Source organism: Taeniopygia guttata, chromosome 30 (assembly GCF_048771995.1).
Source record: "Taeniopygia guttata chromosome 30, bTaeGut7.mat, whole genome shotgun sequence".
In the NCBI taxonomy this organism is placed as follows: domain Eukaryota; kingdom Metazoa; phylum Chordata; class Aves; order Passeriformes; family Estrildidae; genus Taeniopygia; species Taeniopygia guttata.
This window is the reverse complement of record NC_133055.1, coordinates 3,129,391-3,142,972: the sequence shown is the minus strand read 5'-3', so window position 1 is coordinate 3,142,972 and position 13,582 is coordinate 3,129,391. Positions and strand designations below refer to the sequence as shown.

At 60.0% G+C, this 13,582-nt stretch overlaps 2 protein-coding genes across 2 annotated transcripts in view; one reads left to right on the top strand and one right to left on the bottom strand.

Moving 5' to 3' along the window:
• LOC140680256 (uncharacterized) overlaps positions 1-13,582 on the top strand; it is a 1,118,524-nt gene that overhangs the window by 86,083 nt on the left and 1,018,859 nt on the right. Inside the window, exon 6 of the mRNA XM_072919758.1 lies at positions 1,950-2,423. Coding sequence (XP_072775859.1) covers positions 1,950-2,423 — 474 coding nt within the window. The remainder of the gene's footprint in view (positions 1-1,949; positions 2,424-13,582) is intronic.
• The window catches only part of LOC140680875 (uncharacterized), a 490,116-nt gene that overhangs the window by 34,141 nt on the left and 442,393 nt on the right, over positions 1-13,582 (bottom strand). The gene's annotated exons all lie outside the window — the stretch shown is intronic.

The window sequence follows — 13,582 nt, the reverse complement described above, 5'->3', positions numbered from 1 at the left end:
AAACACCTCCCGGGGACCCCCGATGTCCCCCCGAGGGCAGCTGCGGCTCGGCCTTGGAGCCCCGCCAGCTCCAAACATCCCCCCAAAAACCCCAAACCCAGGGAGCCCCGGGATATTTGGGGCCAGCTCCCCCTGCCCGGGCACCTGCGGGATGGGGGCGACGTTCCCGGGGTGCTGCGAGTTCAGGCAGAGCCGGAGCCCCGCGGTTCATCCTCCCCGCTCCTCCTGCTGCTCCCGCTGCCGCTCCGCCTCTTCCTCCCTCCTCCTCCTCCTCCCCGCAGCCGCGGGAGGGGCGGGGATGGAGCCGGGACAGGTCGGAACGCAGAGAGGGGTGGGGGATGCCAGGAGTGACTGGGCTGTACTGGGATCATATTGGGAGCAGCTCCTCGGTGACTGATCCTACTGGGATCATACTGGGATCATACTGGGAGTGAGGAGGAGCAGCGCGGTGGCTCCAGCGCTGGGGCTGGGGGCGCTCCTGGCGGGCGAGGGGGAAGTGGGACCCCGGCACCGGGACCCTGAATCGCCATTGCCGGCACCGGGACCCCCCCTGCTCCCCTTATCCTGCACAGGGACCCCCCTGAATCCCCCATTTCCGGACATCAGGGCCCTCTGCTCCCCTTTTCCCTGCTCCCAGCCTCTAGATTTCCCGTGTGCCTGATCCTGGAACGCCTTGGAACACCTTGGACCCCCATTCCTGCCTTTCCCAGCCCCCAGCCCCACCTTTGTGCAAAACCAGAGACCCTCTGAACTTCCCCTTCCCAAACACCCCGGGTGTCCCCACCCTGGTACCCCTTTTTGGGAAACCCTGGACTCCCCTTTCCTGGGCTCAAGGACCCCTGGAACTCCCTTCTACCTCTCCATCCCTGCCCCCCCATTTCCGTGACCCTGAGACCCCCCTGCGCCCCCATTCCTGAGAACCAAGACACCCTTTTACCCCTTTGCCCAGCACTGAGACCCCCCTGCACCCCCTTATCCGGCACCAACACAACCTGTTCCCAGCCCCCGCCTCTCCCAACCCCCAGCCCCACCCTTTTCCCTGACCTGGGACCTCTGGGCCCCCATTCCTGCCTTTCCCAGCTCCCAGCTCCTCCTTTCCTTACACTCAGGAGCCCTGGCACCCCCTTTCCTGGGCACAGGATTCCATGGACACCCCATCCCAGCTCTCCCAGTCCCTGCACCCCCTTTCCTTGGTTCTGAGCCCCTGAAGCTCCTCCCCAGCTCTGCCATCTCTTCATGTCCCCCTTTTCCTTGGCCTGTGGACCCCCCTGGATCCCCAAACTCTCAGCCCCCTCAGCTCCCCCAAATTTCCATGTTATTCTGGCTTAGACTCTCCACCTGGTTTGCCTTCAAACCAGTACAAAACTCACTGTGCTCATACCTTTTTTCCTCCCAAAACAGGATTTCCCATTCCCAAACATTCGCCAGATGGAGGAGGATGCAACGAGGAGGAGGAAGATGTCCCAGAATTCCCAGGGAGGTGAGGAGGAAGTCAGTGCCCCTTTCCCCCTCTCTCCTGCTCCATCTCCCGGCCCAGCACAGCCCCCGGCTGCAGGACAGCCCCGCTGCTGGTGCCCTCCTGCTGGGGACGCACTGGGGAGATCTCCTTGCCCTTCCTTCTGGCACAGAGGCAAATCCCATCCTCTCCTTGTCCTTCCTCCCCCAGAGCAGGAGCTGAGGATGGAGACCATGGAGGACAAATCCCCATGGCAGAACCTCATGGAAGAGGCCGATTTGAGCGGATCCACAGTGCAGGAATCTAACGAGGAAAACCCCCGTCAATCGTACAGGAGAAGAGGCTGCAAACCCAGCCCAGGGTGCTCTGAGGAGGAAAGGCCCACTCTGGGTCAGGAAGGTGGGCAGAGCTTCAGCCAGAGCTCAGAGCTGGTGGTCCCTGAGCAGCATCATGATGGGGAGAAGCCCCACAAGTGCTTGGAGTGTGGGAAGAGCTTCAGGCAGAGCAGCACCCTGATCTGCCATCAGATGATCCACACCGGGGAATGGCCCTACAAGTGTGGGGAGTGTGGGAAGGGCTTCAGCTGCAGCTCCAAACTTGTCTTCCACCAACGCGGCCACACTGGAGAGAGGCCCTACGAGTGTCCCGAGTGTCAGAAGAGGTTTCACTCCAGCTCTGAACTCCTTGTACATCAGCGGATTCACACGGATGAGAGGCCCTTCCGCTGCCCTGACTGCAGGAAGGGCTTCAAGCACAACTCCAGCCTCATCAACCATCAGCGCATCCACACTGGGGAGAGGCCCTACGAGTGTGGGGAATGTGGGATGAGCTTCAGGCAGAGATTCAGCCTGATCCGCCACCAGAGGATCCACACCAGGGAACGGCCCTATGAGTGTGGGGAATGTGGGAAGAGCTTCAGCCAGAGGTCCCACCTGATCATCCACCAGAGGATCCACACTGGGGAGAGGCCCTACGAGTGTCCCCAGTGTGGGAAGAGCTTCTCCGGGAGCTCTCACTTGACCCGACACCAACAGAAGCACTGGTAAGGGAAGCCCTGTGAGTGCCCCGACTGCAGGAAGACCTTCGTGCACTGCTCCAATTCCATCCCCCATAGGAGGACCCATGTTGGGCAGAGCCCTGGTGACCCACATTCCAAGTGATCCCTGCTCAGAAGACACCTGTAAGGTGGTTTCCACATTCTCCTAGTTTCCCATAGGCACCTGGATGAACACAGAGGCAGGAACATCCATAAGGACACTGATCTAAACCAGAAATTCATTGGGAGGAAGTGATTTGTTGAATTTATACCCCCAAAAATATCACCTGCTCTGTCAAGTTATTCTGGTGGCAGATCAAGCAGCGCTGCATGATCTTGGAAGTCATTTCCATCTAAATAATTTCCTTCTTCACCCAGTCTAAACAACCAAAACTGGAGTGAAAATAAAGAAGTTAAACTAAGATATCTTAACCTGCACCATTTACCAGGATTTGGGGGTGAATGTGGATTTGGTTCATTGGAATATTTTGGAGGATTCGGGTGTTCCGAGGCTATCAAAGCCAGGGGACATGTCCACAATCCCAGATGTGTGCTGCCAGAATGTGTCCACCTGAGCTCACCAGTTTTCTAAGAATTCTGTCTGTCCCAGTCCCTGGCCTGTGTCTCCCCATTTGGGATGTTCTCCCAAAGTGCCCAAATCACTGCTGAAGTGCCCGAGCTGATCCTGGCTGTAAGTGTTCCTGCCCACCAACCTCTCCTGGTCAGTGCCATGGGAGGTGGAAGTTTAGGGGCTCCTGGAGGGACTGGGAAGGGCTTCTGTCAATCTTGTGGGCATTTGTGGTGCTGGGAGGAGGCATGGAGGGGTCTGTGAGGGAGGTTTGGGTCCCTGACAGAGATGTGTGGCTTGCAGAGAATTTGGGCGGGTCTTAGAGGAGATGGAAAGGGGATTTGGTGGTTCTTGGGGACTTTCATCTTGCAGGGAGTAGTTGGGGAGTCCTGGCTGGGAGCTGTGGGGTGGTTTGAGGAGTCTGAGAGTGACTGTGGGGTTGGGAGGGGGTTTTTGGGTAGTCATGATCCCCCAGAACCCCAAAGCAGCCACCAGACCTCACCCGCCAAGATGCTGCTGGAGGTTGGTGGCTCCATGTTGGGGTTCATCCTCCTGGCTCTGTAGGAGAAGGTGAGGGAGGGGTCCCCGGGGGCTGTGTGTGAGCCCCCCCCCCCCATCCTGGTGTCACCCCCTTGTCCCCCCCCCAGAGGGCTCCTGCTCCAGCTCCTGCTCCCCCAGAGGGAATTTGGGGAGGGGGCAGAGGGGGTGTGCAGCCCCTGCCAGGGCATGACCCCAGCCCAGTCCCTTTGTTCAGCACCAAGCTGGGCTCGGAGCTGCAGGAGGAAGAGGCCGGTGCGAAGCAGATCCTGGAGCTGGGACAGTGCTTGGGGTCAGGGCAAGGTCCTGCCCTGCACACCTGGCTCAGGTGTGACCCTGCCCAGGCAAGGGAGTGGCACATTCCCATTCCCTTGGATCAGGGCTGGGAGCAGCATTTGGAGCAGGGACATGGAAATCCTGGAGTGACTGGGAGCACACTGCGGGGGGGAATTATTCCCCCCCTCCCCCCCTTCTCAGGCCGCCCTGCCAGCTGAGAAATGCTCACTGGGCCTCGGCCTTGGCCAGCAGCCCCTGGGCTCAGCTCCTCTGGAGCTCATCACGAACCCTGTCTGCTCCAGGCACTGCTGCTGCCCAACCAGCTCCTGGCTGCTTTAGGAGCAGCCCTGGGAACTGTTTGTGTTCCCTCAGTGGCACAACATCCCTGTTCTCAGCCTGCCAAAGAAAGCTGCTGATGCCAAGTGTGGCCAGGGTGAAACATGGCTGGGACTGAAGCCCCTCTCTTGGGGCCCTACAAACAGCGCTCCAAAAGGAGCCCTTGGAGCTCTCCTGGGCCAGCGACTCCCTCTGAGTGGGGCCTCTCCGGGCTGGGAACTCTCCCGTTTGCTGCACTCGGGGGATCCTGAACAACGAGGGAGCCTGGGCCGATCCCTCCACTCCTCCAGGCTCAACCCTTCCCTGCTGGGGAGATGCCAAAGCATCCACAGGGAGCATTTCCCTGCCCTCAGGGGAATTTCTCACAGGTGCCCTGCACTGACTCTCTGTGTCTGTGTGCAAACAGGAGTGCCTGTGCTGGGGAAATGTGGCAGAAATGCTGCTCTCTGAGGGGTCTGAGTGCCTTGGGTAACTGAGCCAGTCAGGCCTTTAAGTAAGGTTAAATCAAATGGTCTAAGTGACACTGTAGTCCCCTTGATTCCATGAGGCCCTGCCATGCTCTAATGGCCCCTTGGTTCCAGTGGGTCCCAAAGTGTCAGAACAGTCTCCATTGTTCCATGAGGCCCCAGAAAGTCACTGTGGTCCCCTTGGTTCCACAGGGCCCCACAGTGTAACAATGGACTCTTGGCTCCATGAGGTGCCGCGCTGTGTCACAATGGCTCATGGTTCCATGAGGCCTCACAGTTTAACAATGGTCCCTTGGCTCCATGAGGCCTTGCTGTGTCACAATGGACTTGGGGTTCCATGAGCTTTCCTACTGCCATAAACAGTCTCCCTGGTTCCACAGTGTCACCATGGTCCCTTTGTTCCATGAGGTTCCATAGCAGAACCTTGGTTCCATGGCCACCTTGGTTCTGTGTGACCTTGCAATGTCACAATGGACCTGTGGTTCCATGAGGCCTTGCTGTGTCACAATGGCCCCTTGGTTCCAAGAGGTTTCTCAGGGTCACAATGATCTCCTTGGATCCGTGGTATCACAAATCACAAAGGCAAATGCATATTGCCAAGAGCTGAAACACAGCAAACAGGGAAGATGTGAAAAGTGAGTGTGTAAAGGCCTTTTAATTCACAGCTCCCACTGAGAACTTTGGGGCTCACAGATGGACAGAGATGGTTCTGGTCACCCCTCTGTCCAAAGCAGGGCTAACACACGCTGCTGCAGGTGCTTGGGTTGGTCTCTGCAGGTCCAGGTGGATGCCAAACCTGCTCTTCACAGCCTTCTCCCTTCCCCTGCCCCTCTGCCAAGTGCAGCTGGCCTCAAGGACTGAAAGGAGCACAGAGAGCCAAAGGGGGACACTTGCACCTGCCTCACTGGGAGCTCCCTGGGAAGCACTTTCCTTGAGAAGCAAGCCCCTGTCCTCCAAAGGCATTACCCCAAATGTGCGGCTTTTCTGCTCAACACCAACACACCCTTAGGAAATGCTGGCAAGGCTGAAACACTTCATGTCCTTTCAGGACAGGCACTCCAGCTCTAGCTCCTATTCCCCCAAGTGCCTTTCCAGGTGGAGGCTCAGACGTGCAGCCCCAGCCCTCTACAAACACAAGCTGCTCACTGCCTCTTCACCTGCCTCAACTCCTGCCTGCGCCCACGGCGCCAAGACCAGGCTGTTCCCAGCCAGAGCCCAGAGCCCTGCTCCCGCAGGATGCTCTTGCCAGCACCTTCCAGGCCTCTCTGCTGTGCACACAGCGCTTTTCATGCCCGCTCCCAACAGGCTCTGGAAGGCAGAGCACAGCCTGGCTGCCTCTGCCACCAGCACAGCCCAAACACAGGCGGAGGAAGAAGCAGCAGGGGCTGTTTTGTGGCCATGCCCAAGAGAGACTGGAAGGGTGCCCTCCCTCTGCTCTCACTTGCTTGGCTTTCTGACTGGCTCCGAGCCTGGGGCTGCCATTCCTCACTTGTGGGCACCAGAACCACAGCCGGGATCCCGGCACTGCCTGACAGCGCTCCGGGCACTGGCAGGGTCGCGCGTCCCAGTCTTGGGCACCGCGCTGCTGCTTCCTTTGCCCTCAGGCACACCCAAAGCTCCCTGCTAAGCCCGGATGGTCACTGGTTCTGCCCTCTCCCTGATCCTGTGCAGGGATGGAGCACTGCTGAGCTTTCAGGAAGCTATTCCTGAAAACTTCCAGCATTCCAAGCTCCTTTGCCCTCCGTGGAAGTTTGCCATGGAATCCCTCACAGCTGCCTTCAGAGCATACTCAGCTTGGCTCTTCCAAATTCCAGGGGCTCCAGGCTGCTCAGCAAGATCTGCAAGTCCACAGGGTTGTGGAACTGCACCTTCAGCACAGGCACCTTTCCAGCCTGATCTGCCCTCGTTCCTCTGTGTGTGTGTGCACAGAACACGGCGTGGAAGAGAACAGCAGCAGGGGCCTGTGTGTCCCAGGGCCCGGGATTTGTGCCGCTTCAGCTCCACAGAGATGCAGGTAAGGGGGAGAAACCAAACTGTTTATTAATGGAAGGGAAAGGGAAGGGATGAGATGGGGGCCAAAAAAAGGGAATGGGCAGCGTTTGAGGGCTGGAGGGAGGAGCTGTCAACAGGGAGGGGGAAGGCAGCAGCTATGGGAGCTTGCAGCAGGCACAGCTGTGGCCAGCATCAGGTGTGCCCGGAGCTCCAGTGACATTGAGTCCTGGTGCTCTCTTCACTGTCTCCTGGTACTCTGCTTGGGAGCCTGGTTCTCTGAATCCAGCAGATGACCTTAGTTCTGCACATCTTTGTCCAAAAATTGCCTGAATTTCCAGGTTAGTGGAGGATGGGCTGTCATCTTCGCTCATGGCTTGAAGGGCTGGAAGACAGATAAACTACCACAGTGAGAGACCAGGGGCTGTGTGACATCACAGAGATCTGTGTAACTTCACAGGGGCTGTGTGACATCACAGAGAGCTGTGTGACATCACAGAGAGATGTGAGACATCACAGGGGCTGTGTGACATCACAGACACTGTGTGACTTCACAGATCCTCTGTGACATCACAGAGCGCTGTGTTACATCACAGGTCCTGTGTGACATCACAGAGATGTCCGTGTGACATCACAGAGAGGTGTGTGACATCACATAGATGTCAATGTGACATCACAGAGAGCTCTGTGACATCACAAAAAGCTGTGTGACCTCATTGGGTCAGTGTGACATCACAGTGATGTCCAAGTGACATCACAGAGATGTCTGGGTGACATCACAGAGATGTCTGGGTGACATGACAGAGGGCTGTGTGATGTCAGTGTGACATCACAGAGAGCTGTGCGGCATCACAGGCTCAGTGTGACATCACAGAGATGTCTGTGTGATATCTCAAAAAGCTGTGTGACGTCACAGGGTCAGTGTGACATCTCAGAGATGTCAGTGTGACATCACAGAGAGCTGTGTGACATCACAGAGATAACACTGTGACATCACAGAGAGCTGTGTGACATCACAGAGATGTCCGTGTGACATCACAGAGATGTCCGTGTGACATCACAGAGGGCTGTATGATCTTGCACCTTCTGGAAGATGGAGTATTGCCCACTCTGTATTGCCCGGAGCACATGCAATGTTTGAAGTGCCAGCTCTGACATGGCACTACTGACATCCTCTGTCAGGCATTCAAGGGCTGCAAGAGAGAGGAACAGAGCCACGGTCAGATCCCGACTCTGCGGGGAGCCGAGGGGAGCCCACTCTGCCAGGGCCATCCCAGCTGGCTCTTGCCATGGCCGGGAGGGATCAGGGACCAAGGGGATCAGCCCGAAGCTGCTGGACATGCATCCCCCACGTGTCCCTGAAATCTCTGTGTGCTCTACCTGGGAGAGCAGAGCTCTCCGCAGCCGGAGCAGGGCTTGCAGCTCGCCCCGGCAGCCCCCGCTGGCAGCCCGCTGCCCTGTCTCACCATTGCAGATCAGCTGGAGCTTTTCCTGCTGTCCCCTCAAGCTCCTCCCGGCCATCCCTGGGAACACAGAGCCTGTCAGGCCCAGCGGCACAGCTCCCTGCCAGCGGCACTGCCAGCCCTGTGCCCACACGCCCTCCTGGCCCGGCTCGTGGCTCACCCATGAACCTGACGGCGCCTCTCGCAGGGGCTCCTGTGGGCTCTGCAGGTAGGGCAGGGCCCGGCGCAGGTGCTCGGCCACGCTGCTGCTGTCCTCTGCCAGCTGCAGAGAGCGGCAGGAGGGAAGGGTTGGCCCCGCAGCCCCGCCGGGCCGGGGCTCCATGGGCACCCGGCTCGGGCCGCAGGAGCCTGGAGCAGAGCCCGCGCGGCCTCGGGCTGCAGCAGCGGGCAGGGGCACAGCTGCCAGCCCGCACACCGAGCACCGCGCTCAGGGGGCTTCTCCAGGCTGGGGCTGCGGCTTCCCGGCCCTCCTTACCAGGTACTCGGTGAAATTCCACAGCTTCTGGTTCTTCACCAGCTTTTCAAGATCCCTCCTCTTCAGGAACTCGGCCGCACAAAGCAGCGTTTCCTGAGAAGCCTGGAGAGCAGCAGAGACGCGGAGATGGCCCCACAGCCCAGGGCACAGGACCCGTCCCTGTGCCAGGGCCTGGAGGAGGCTGCAGCCTGCGAGGTGCCAGGGCAGGAGGCAGCCCAGCCCCTGCCAGGGGAACAGCAGCAGCTGCCGAGTCCTCACCTCTGCCACTCGCTGGTTCTCATCATGGCAATGGAAGGAGAGTGGCAGCAGGCTCTAGCACACGTGTGCCTTTTTAGGGCCTCTTTTTCCTCTTCCGGAAAAAAAATCAAGCATCTCTCGGAAGATTAACGTCGAGCACAACTTCACCTGGCTATCCTCCTGTACGAAAGGAAGGAAGAAAGACCTCAGCGTCAGCTGCTTCAGGCCCACCTGGGCACAGCCTGTAAGTGCACAGGGCACAAAGTGTGCGGGTAGCACCCGCTGGCCGTGGCTGGAGGCGCAGAGCCTTACGTTGTCAAAGAGTGGCAGGAGCGCCTCAGCCAGCTGCAGGGCGAGGGCGCTGGTTATTGGGGCACCATTGCAGAGAAATAAACCCCTGAGGAGAACCGTGGTCATCCTGAGCATGACACTGTCATTTTCCTGCAGGAGCTCCACGAGCCTTTCATGCAGGCTCCACATCCTTATGGCCATCTACTTGTGGAACACAAGTGTGTGAAACACCACCCTGCTGCCACAGGGCCCAGGGGCCAAAGGCCTGTGCCAAAGCACTCAGGCAGCTGCAGCAGGAGGCAGGAAAGCTGGCAGCAGCTGCCTCAGTGCCCCAAGGCCAGCCAAGCCCCAGGGACTGCCTTCCCCAGCCCCACTCTGGCAGCACGGCTTCAGCCCCGGCGCTCTTCTCACCAAGGCACTGGTGGTGCCGAGCACCACGAGGCCTCTGAGTGCCAAGCGACGCCTCCCCCTGCACTCGCTCTGCAGGTTCTTTAACAAGAACTCCAGGACGCTGTCACGGCATTCACTCAGGTTCAGGACCTGAAAGGCACTGGGCAGTGACGGGGGAGCGGCCGGCGGGAGCCCAGAACCGCACAGGGCCGGGCCCAGGCAGCAGCACAGGGCGCGGGTTCCGTCCCAGGCACTGCGGCCAAGAGAGGGCAGAGAGCTGGGAGGCAGCTGAGCGAGGCAGCGCTGGCCTTCAGGCTCACCTCCACAAGGAATGCCAGGGCAGCCAAATCCCGGCATGGCGTGTCTTTGCTGAGCAGCCCGAGCAGCTGGAATGCAATCGCGGAACACACGGCTTCGGATGCGCGGTGCATTTCTCTGACAGGAGGAAATAGAAGCCAAACCCCTGAGCCAGCGGGGGCAAACCTCTCCCAGGACTGCCTCACAGAGGTCTGGCCTTTCTCCACCACCCTGCAAGGGGCAGCTGAGCCCTCTGGGAGGTTGCTGCTCTTGGGCACGCTCCTTTCCCAGCCTTTTGCAGCCTCCTTGGCCGTCCCTTGGTGACAAGGCCTTCTGGCCCATGGCCACGGGGACTGTGTGGGGCACCTTGGGCACAGGGCACACATGCCAGGGACAGCTGGGGAGCAGGGGGTCTCACCTGGCCAGCACGCCCACAGCACAGTGGTGGGTGTCAGCACAGAGCAGCGTGTCCCAGCCACCCTTGTCTTCCATGGCCACCACCACATCCTCATAGTGCAGTTGGCAGAGCAGGGACTTCAGGGTCTGCTCTGCAAAGCTGTGTGCAGAGCAAAGCCCAGGTCACACTGGGAGCACTGGCTCCTGCCCAGGGATTTGGCAAGGACAGGAGGACTGGGATGGAGCACCTGTTGGGGTTGGTGGCAAGGCCGTGCTGCTGCTGGCATCCCTTCCAGAAGGTATCGACCTCCTCTGGCATATCCAGAGTGCTGAAGAGCACTTGGAAGAGCAGATGGACAAACAGGCGGGGGAAATACACGGTCATCATCTGTGGGACACAGGGCAGCTGGAGGATCTTCCACACCACCACAGTTGCCTGAAAAGGACAAAGCCCCTCGAGACAGCGCTCAGTGCCGAGGTGTCCGTGCGGCAGGGCCCAAGCATGGGAGGGAGAGGCCCGGAGAGACGCAGGGGGAGCACCGGGCCTGGTGGCCCTGAAGCTGCCCCAAGGCCAGGTTTCAGCCCAGCGCCTGAGGAAGGGAGATGCCGTGGGGGAGGGAGGATGGAGAGCTGCTGGAGGGGTGGCCTTGGGGCCAGCAAAGACAGAAACTCACAGCCAGGGCAAGGACAGCCGTGTGGTCCCCATCGGAGGTGCACGTGCTGTGCTCTGGCCAGCTCCCCAGCGCATCGAGGAGTTCGAGCATGGCCGGCTCTGCAGTCCTGGGCAAGCACATGATGCTCTTCCACATGGCCAAAGCAGCTCTGTGGGGTCAGAGCTCTGTCTCAGAGGAGTCTGGGACACAGCAGCGTGGCCTGGGTGGCAGCGGGGAGCTGAGCTGCTCTGCCAGCCCTGCCTCTGCCCACTGCCCGTCACTGGCAGCACGCAGGCAGCCCAGCCCTGTGGGGACTGGCCCCTGAGGGGCAGGGGGGAAGCATGGCAGCACGCTGGGGGGCTGGCAGGGGCCAGGGCTGGGAAAGGGAGCAGCCAGAGGGCCCTGGAATTCTCTGTTTGTCAGACACCTGGGACAGGCTGTACAGGGTGAAGGGCTGCTGAGCCTTGTGGACACGTGGGCCCCGTACCTGTCACACACTGGGGCCACACGCAGGAGAGCCATCACCACATCAGAGGGCTGTGCCTCTGTCAGATCCAGAAGGGGCCTGTACAGATTGTACTCAGGAAACTCATTGGCCACGAGGATGTACCTCACCATGGCAGGCAGCTGGAGAAGGCAGGGGAGACTTGGAAGGCTGCCAGAGGAAGGAATGTGCCCAGCTGCCCCAGAGAAGTGCTTCCCTTGCCACCACTGCCATGGCCTCAAAGGCTTCCAGGGAGCAGCAGGTATGGCTTGGGAGGCCAAGCAATTCCTGGGAGGATCAAACCCTGGCCACAGGCTGCTCACTTGCTTTGGGCTGGAAGGACCCTCCTCCACAAGCATATCCAGCAGGGCAGCACTGGTCTTGGTTTTGAAGATGGGAGAGTACGCTCTGACCACAGCGCCCATGATGCTGCTCTCTTCCTCCCGAATCCTCTTCATGACTTTGCAAACCATCTGTAGCAGAAGGGCAAGAAGCCCGGGATGTTGCATGGAGTGCTCCGAGCACAGTGCTGGGCTGAGCAGTGCCAGCAGGCCCAGCCCAGGTGGGGATGGCTGCAGGTACCTGCGCTGTTCTGCGGAAGCGGCCACGGGTGCGTTCCTGCTCTCGTGTGCGCTGCACGGCTGCACCTGGCAAAGAGCGAGCGCAGCCCGAGCTGAGGGGCTGCGGGAAAGGCCGGAGAACACAGCCCAGCCCTGCGCTGCCCAGGCAGGGACAGCCCCGCGCTGCCCCAGGGCATGGAGCACGGCTGTGGGGTGTCTGCCCGGCCCCTATTCCATCCTGTCCATGGGCATGGCCCCAGGGGATGGGATGGGATGGGATGGGATGGGATGGGATGGGATGGGATGGGATGGGATGGGATGGGATGGGATGGGATGGGATGGGATGGGATGGGATGGGATGGGATGGGATGGGATGGGATGGGATGGGATGGGATGGGATGGGATGGGATGGGATGGGATGGGATGGGATGGGATGGGATGGGATGGGATGGGGCCAAGCTGGCTGCAGGCACCAGCCCTGTGGCCCAGCTCTGCCACTCACCCTTCTGTGGTGGCTGGAACTGCTCCATCTCTTCAGGCTACTGTGCACGGGCAGCTCCAGGGCCTTCTTTCTCCTCCTTCCCCCAGGCCAGCTCGGGCACACTCGCAGGTCTGTGCTCTACGTCACTGCCTGGATTCATGGCTACTTGCAGAAGGTGAAAAGGAAAAGGTCCGAGTCAGCAAGTCTTGCAGTTGTGCCTTGAGGGCACCTGCAAGAGTGAAGTCTGGGCAAGGCTACAGGACAGCAAGTCCTGCACTCTGGTCTTGGGGGCTCCAGCCACAAGGACAGGAGTCTCCTGTCAAGGACTGTGCAAAGCAAATGCCACAATCTGCCCTCGAGGGCAGCTGCAGAAGAGATGCCTCGGGAAGGCCAGAGGTCACCAAATGCTCTGGTCTGGCCACGAGGTCACCTGCAGGAGTAATACCTCGGGAAAGCTCCGGGTCAGCAAGGAACATGTGCGCTGTGCGAGGGCTCTGTCCCATCCTGTTCTGTCATGTGCACCGAGCACTGTGGCGTGGCCTCGGCACTGCCAACACCTATGCCACAGCATGTCACAAAGGGCCCTTGGATACCCTGTCCCGTTCCATTCCACGGTGACCATGCTGCACCGTGTCACAAAGGGCCCTTGCACGCACTGCCACCTGCCCTGGGGCCACTCCCAGCCCCCCCCAGAGTGGCCCAGGTTGTAAGGAATGCCTTGCCCCAGGTGTGTCAGACAGCCCAACAGGATCTTTAGGAACGGCTCAGACCATCAGCAAACGCTGCCCTGCTCTGCGGGCTCAGAGCAGCAGGAGCCCCCGCACCTGCCGACGCAGCTGTGGCAGGAAGGGCACGGGGCCCTCCACAGAAGCTGGCACGGCCTCCTCGGGACACATCCCATGTGGTGGCCATCCTAAGCACGGCCGTGTGACACAGACCAGGAACGTGTGGGCCAGGGCAGGAATGCTGCTCTGAGCCTGGGGCCCGGGGAGCGCTGACATCAGCCGCTGAGGCACAGTCCCCGCCGAAGCAGAGTTCCCCCGAGCCCTGGCAGCACCGGTGCCCGTCTGCTGCCCCAGAAACCTGTGCCCCAAAAGGGCTTCTCTGCCAGAGGGCAGCCAAAGCTGGTGTGTGTTGGAGCAGTGGTCCTGTAGAAAAGGTGTAGTCGGTCCAGTGGAAAACCCCAGCTG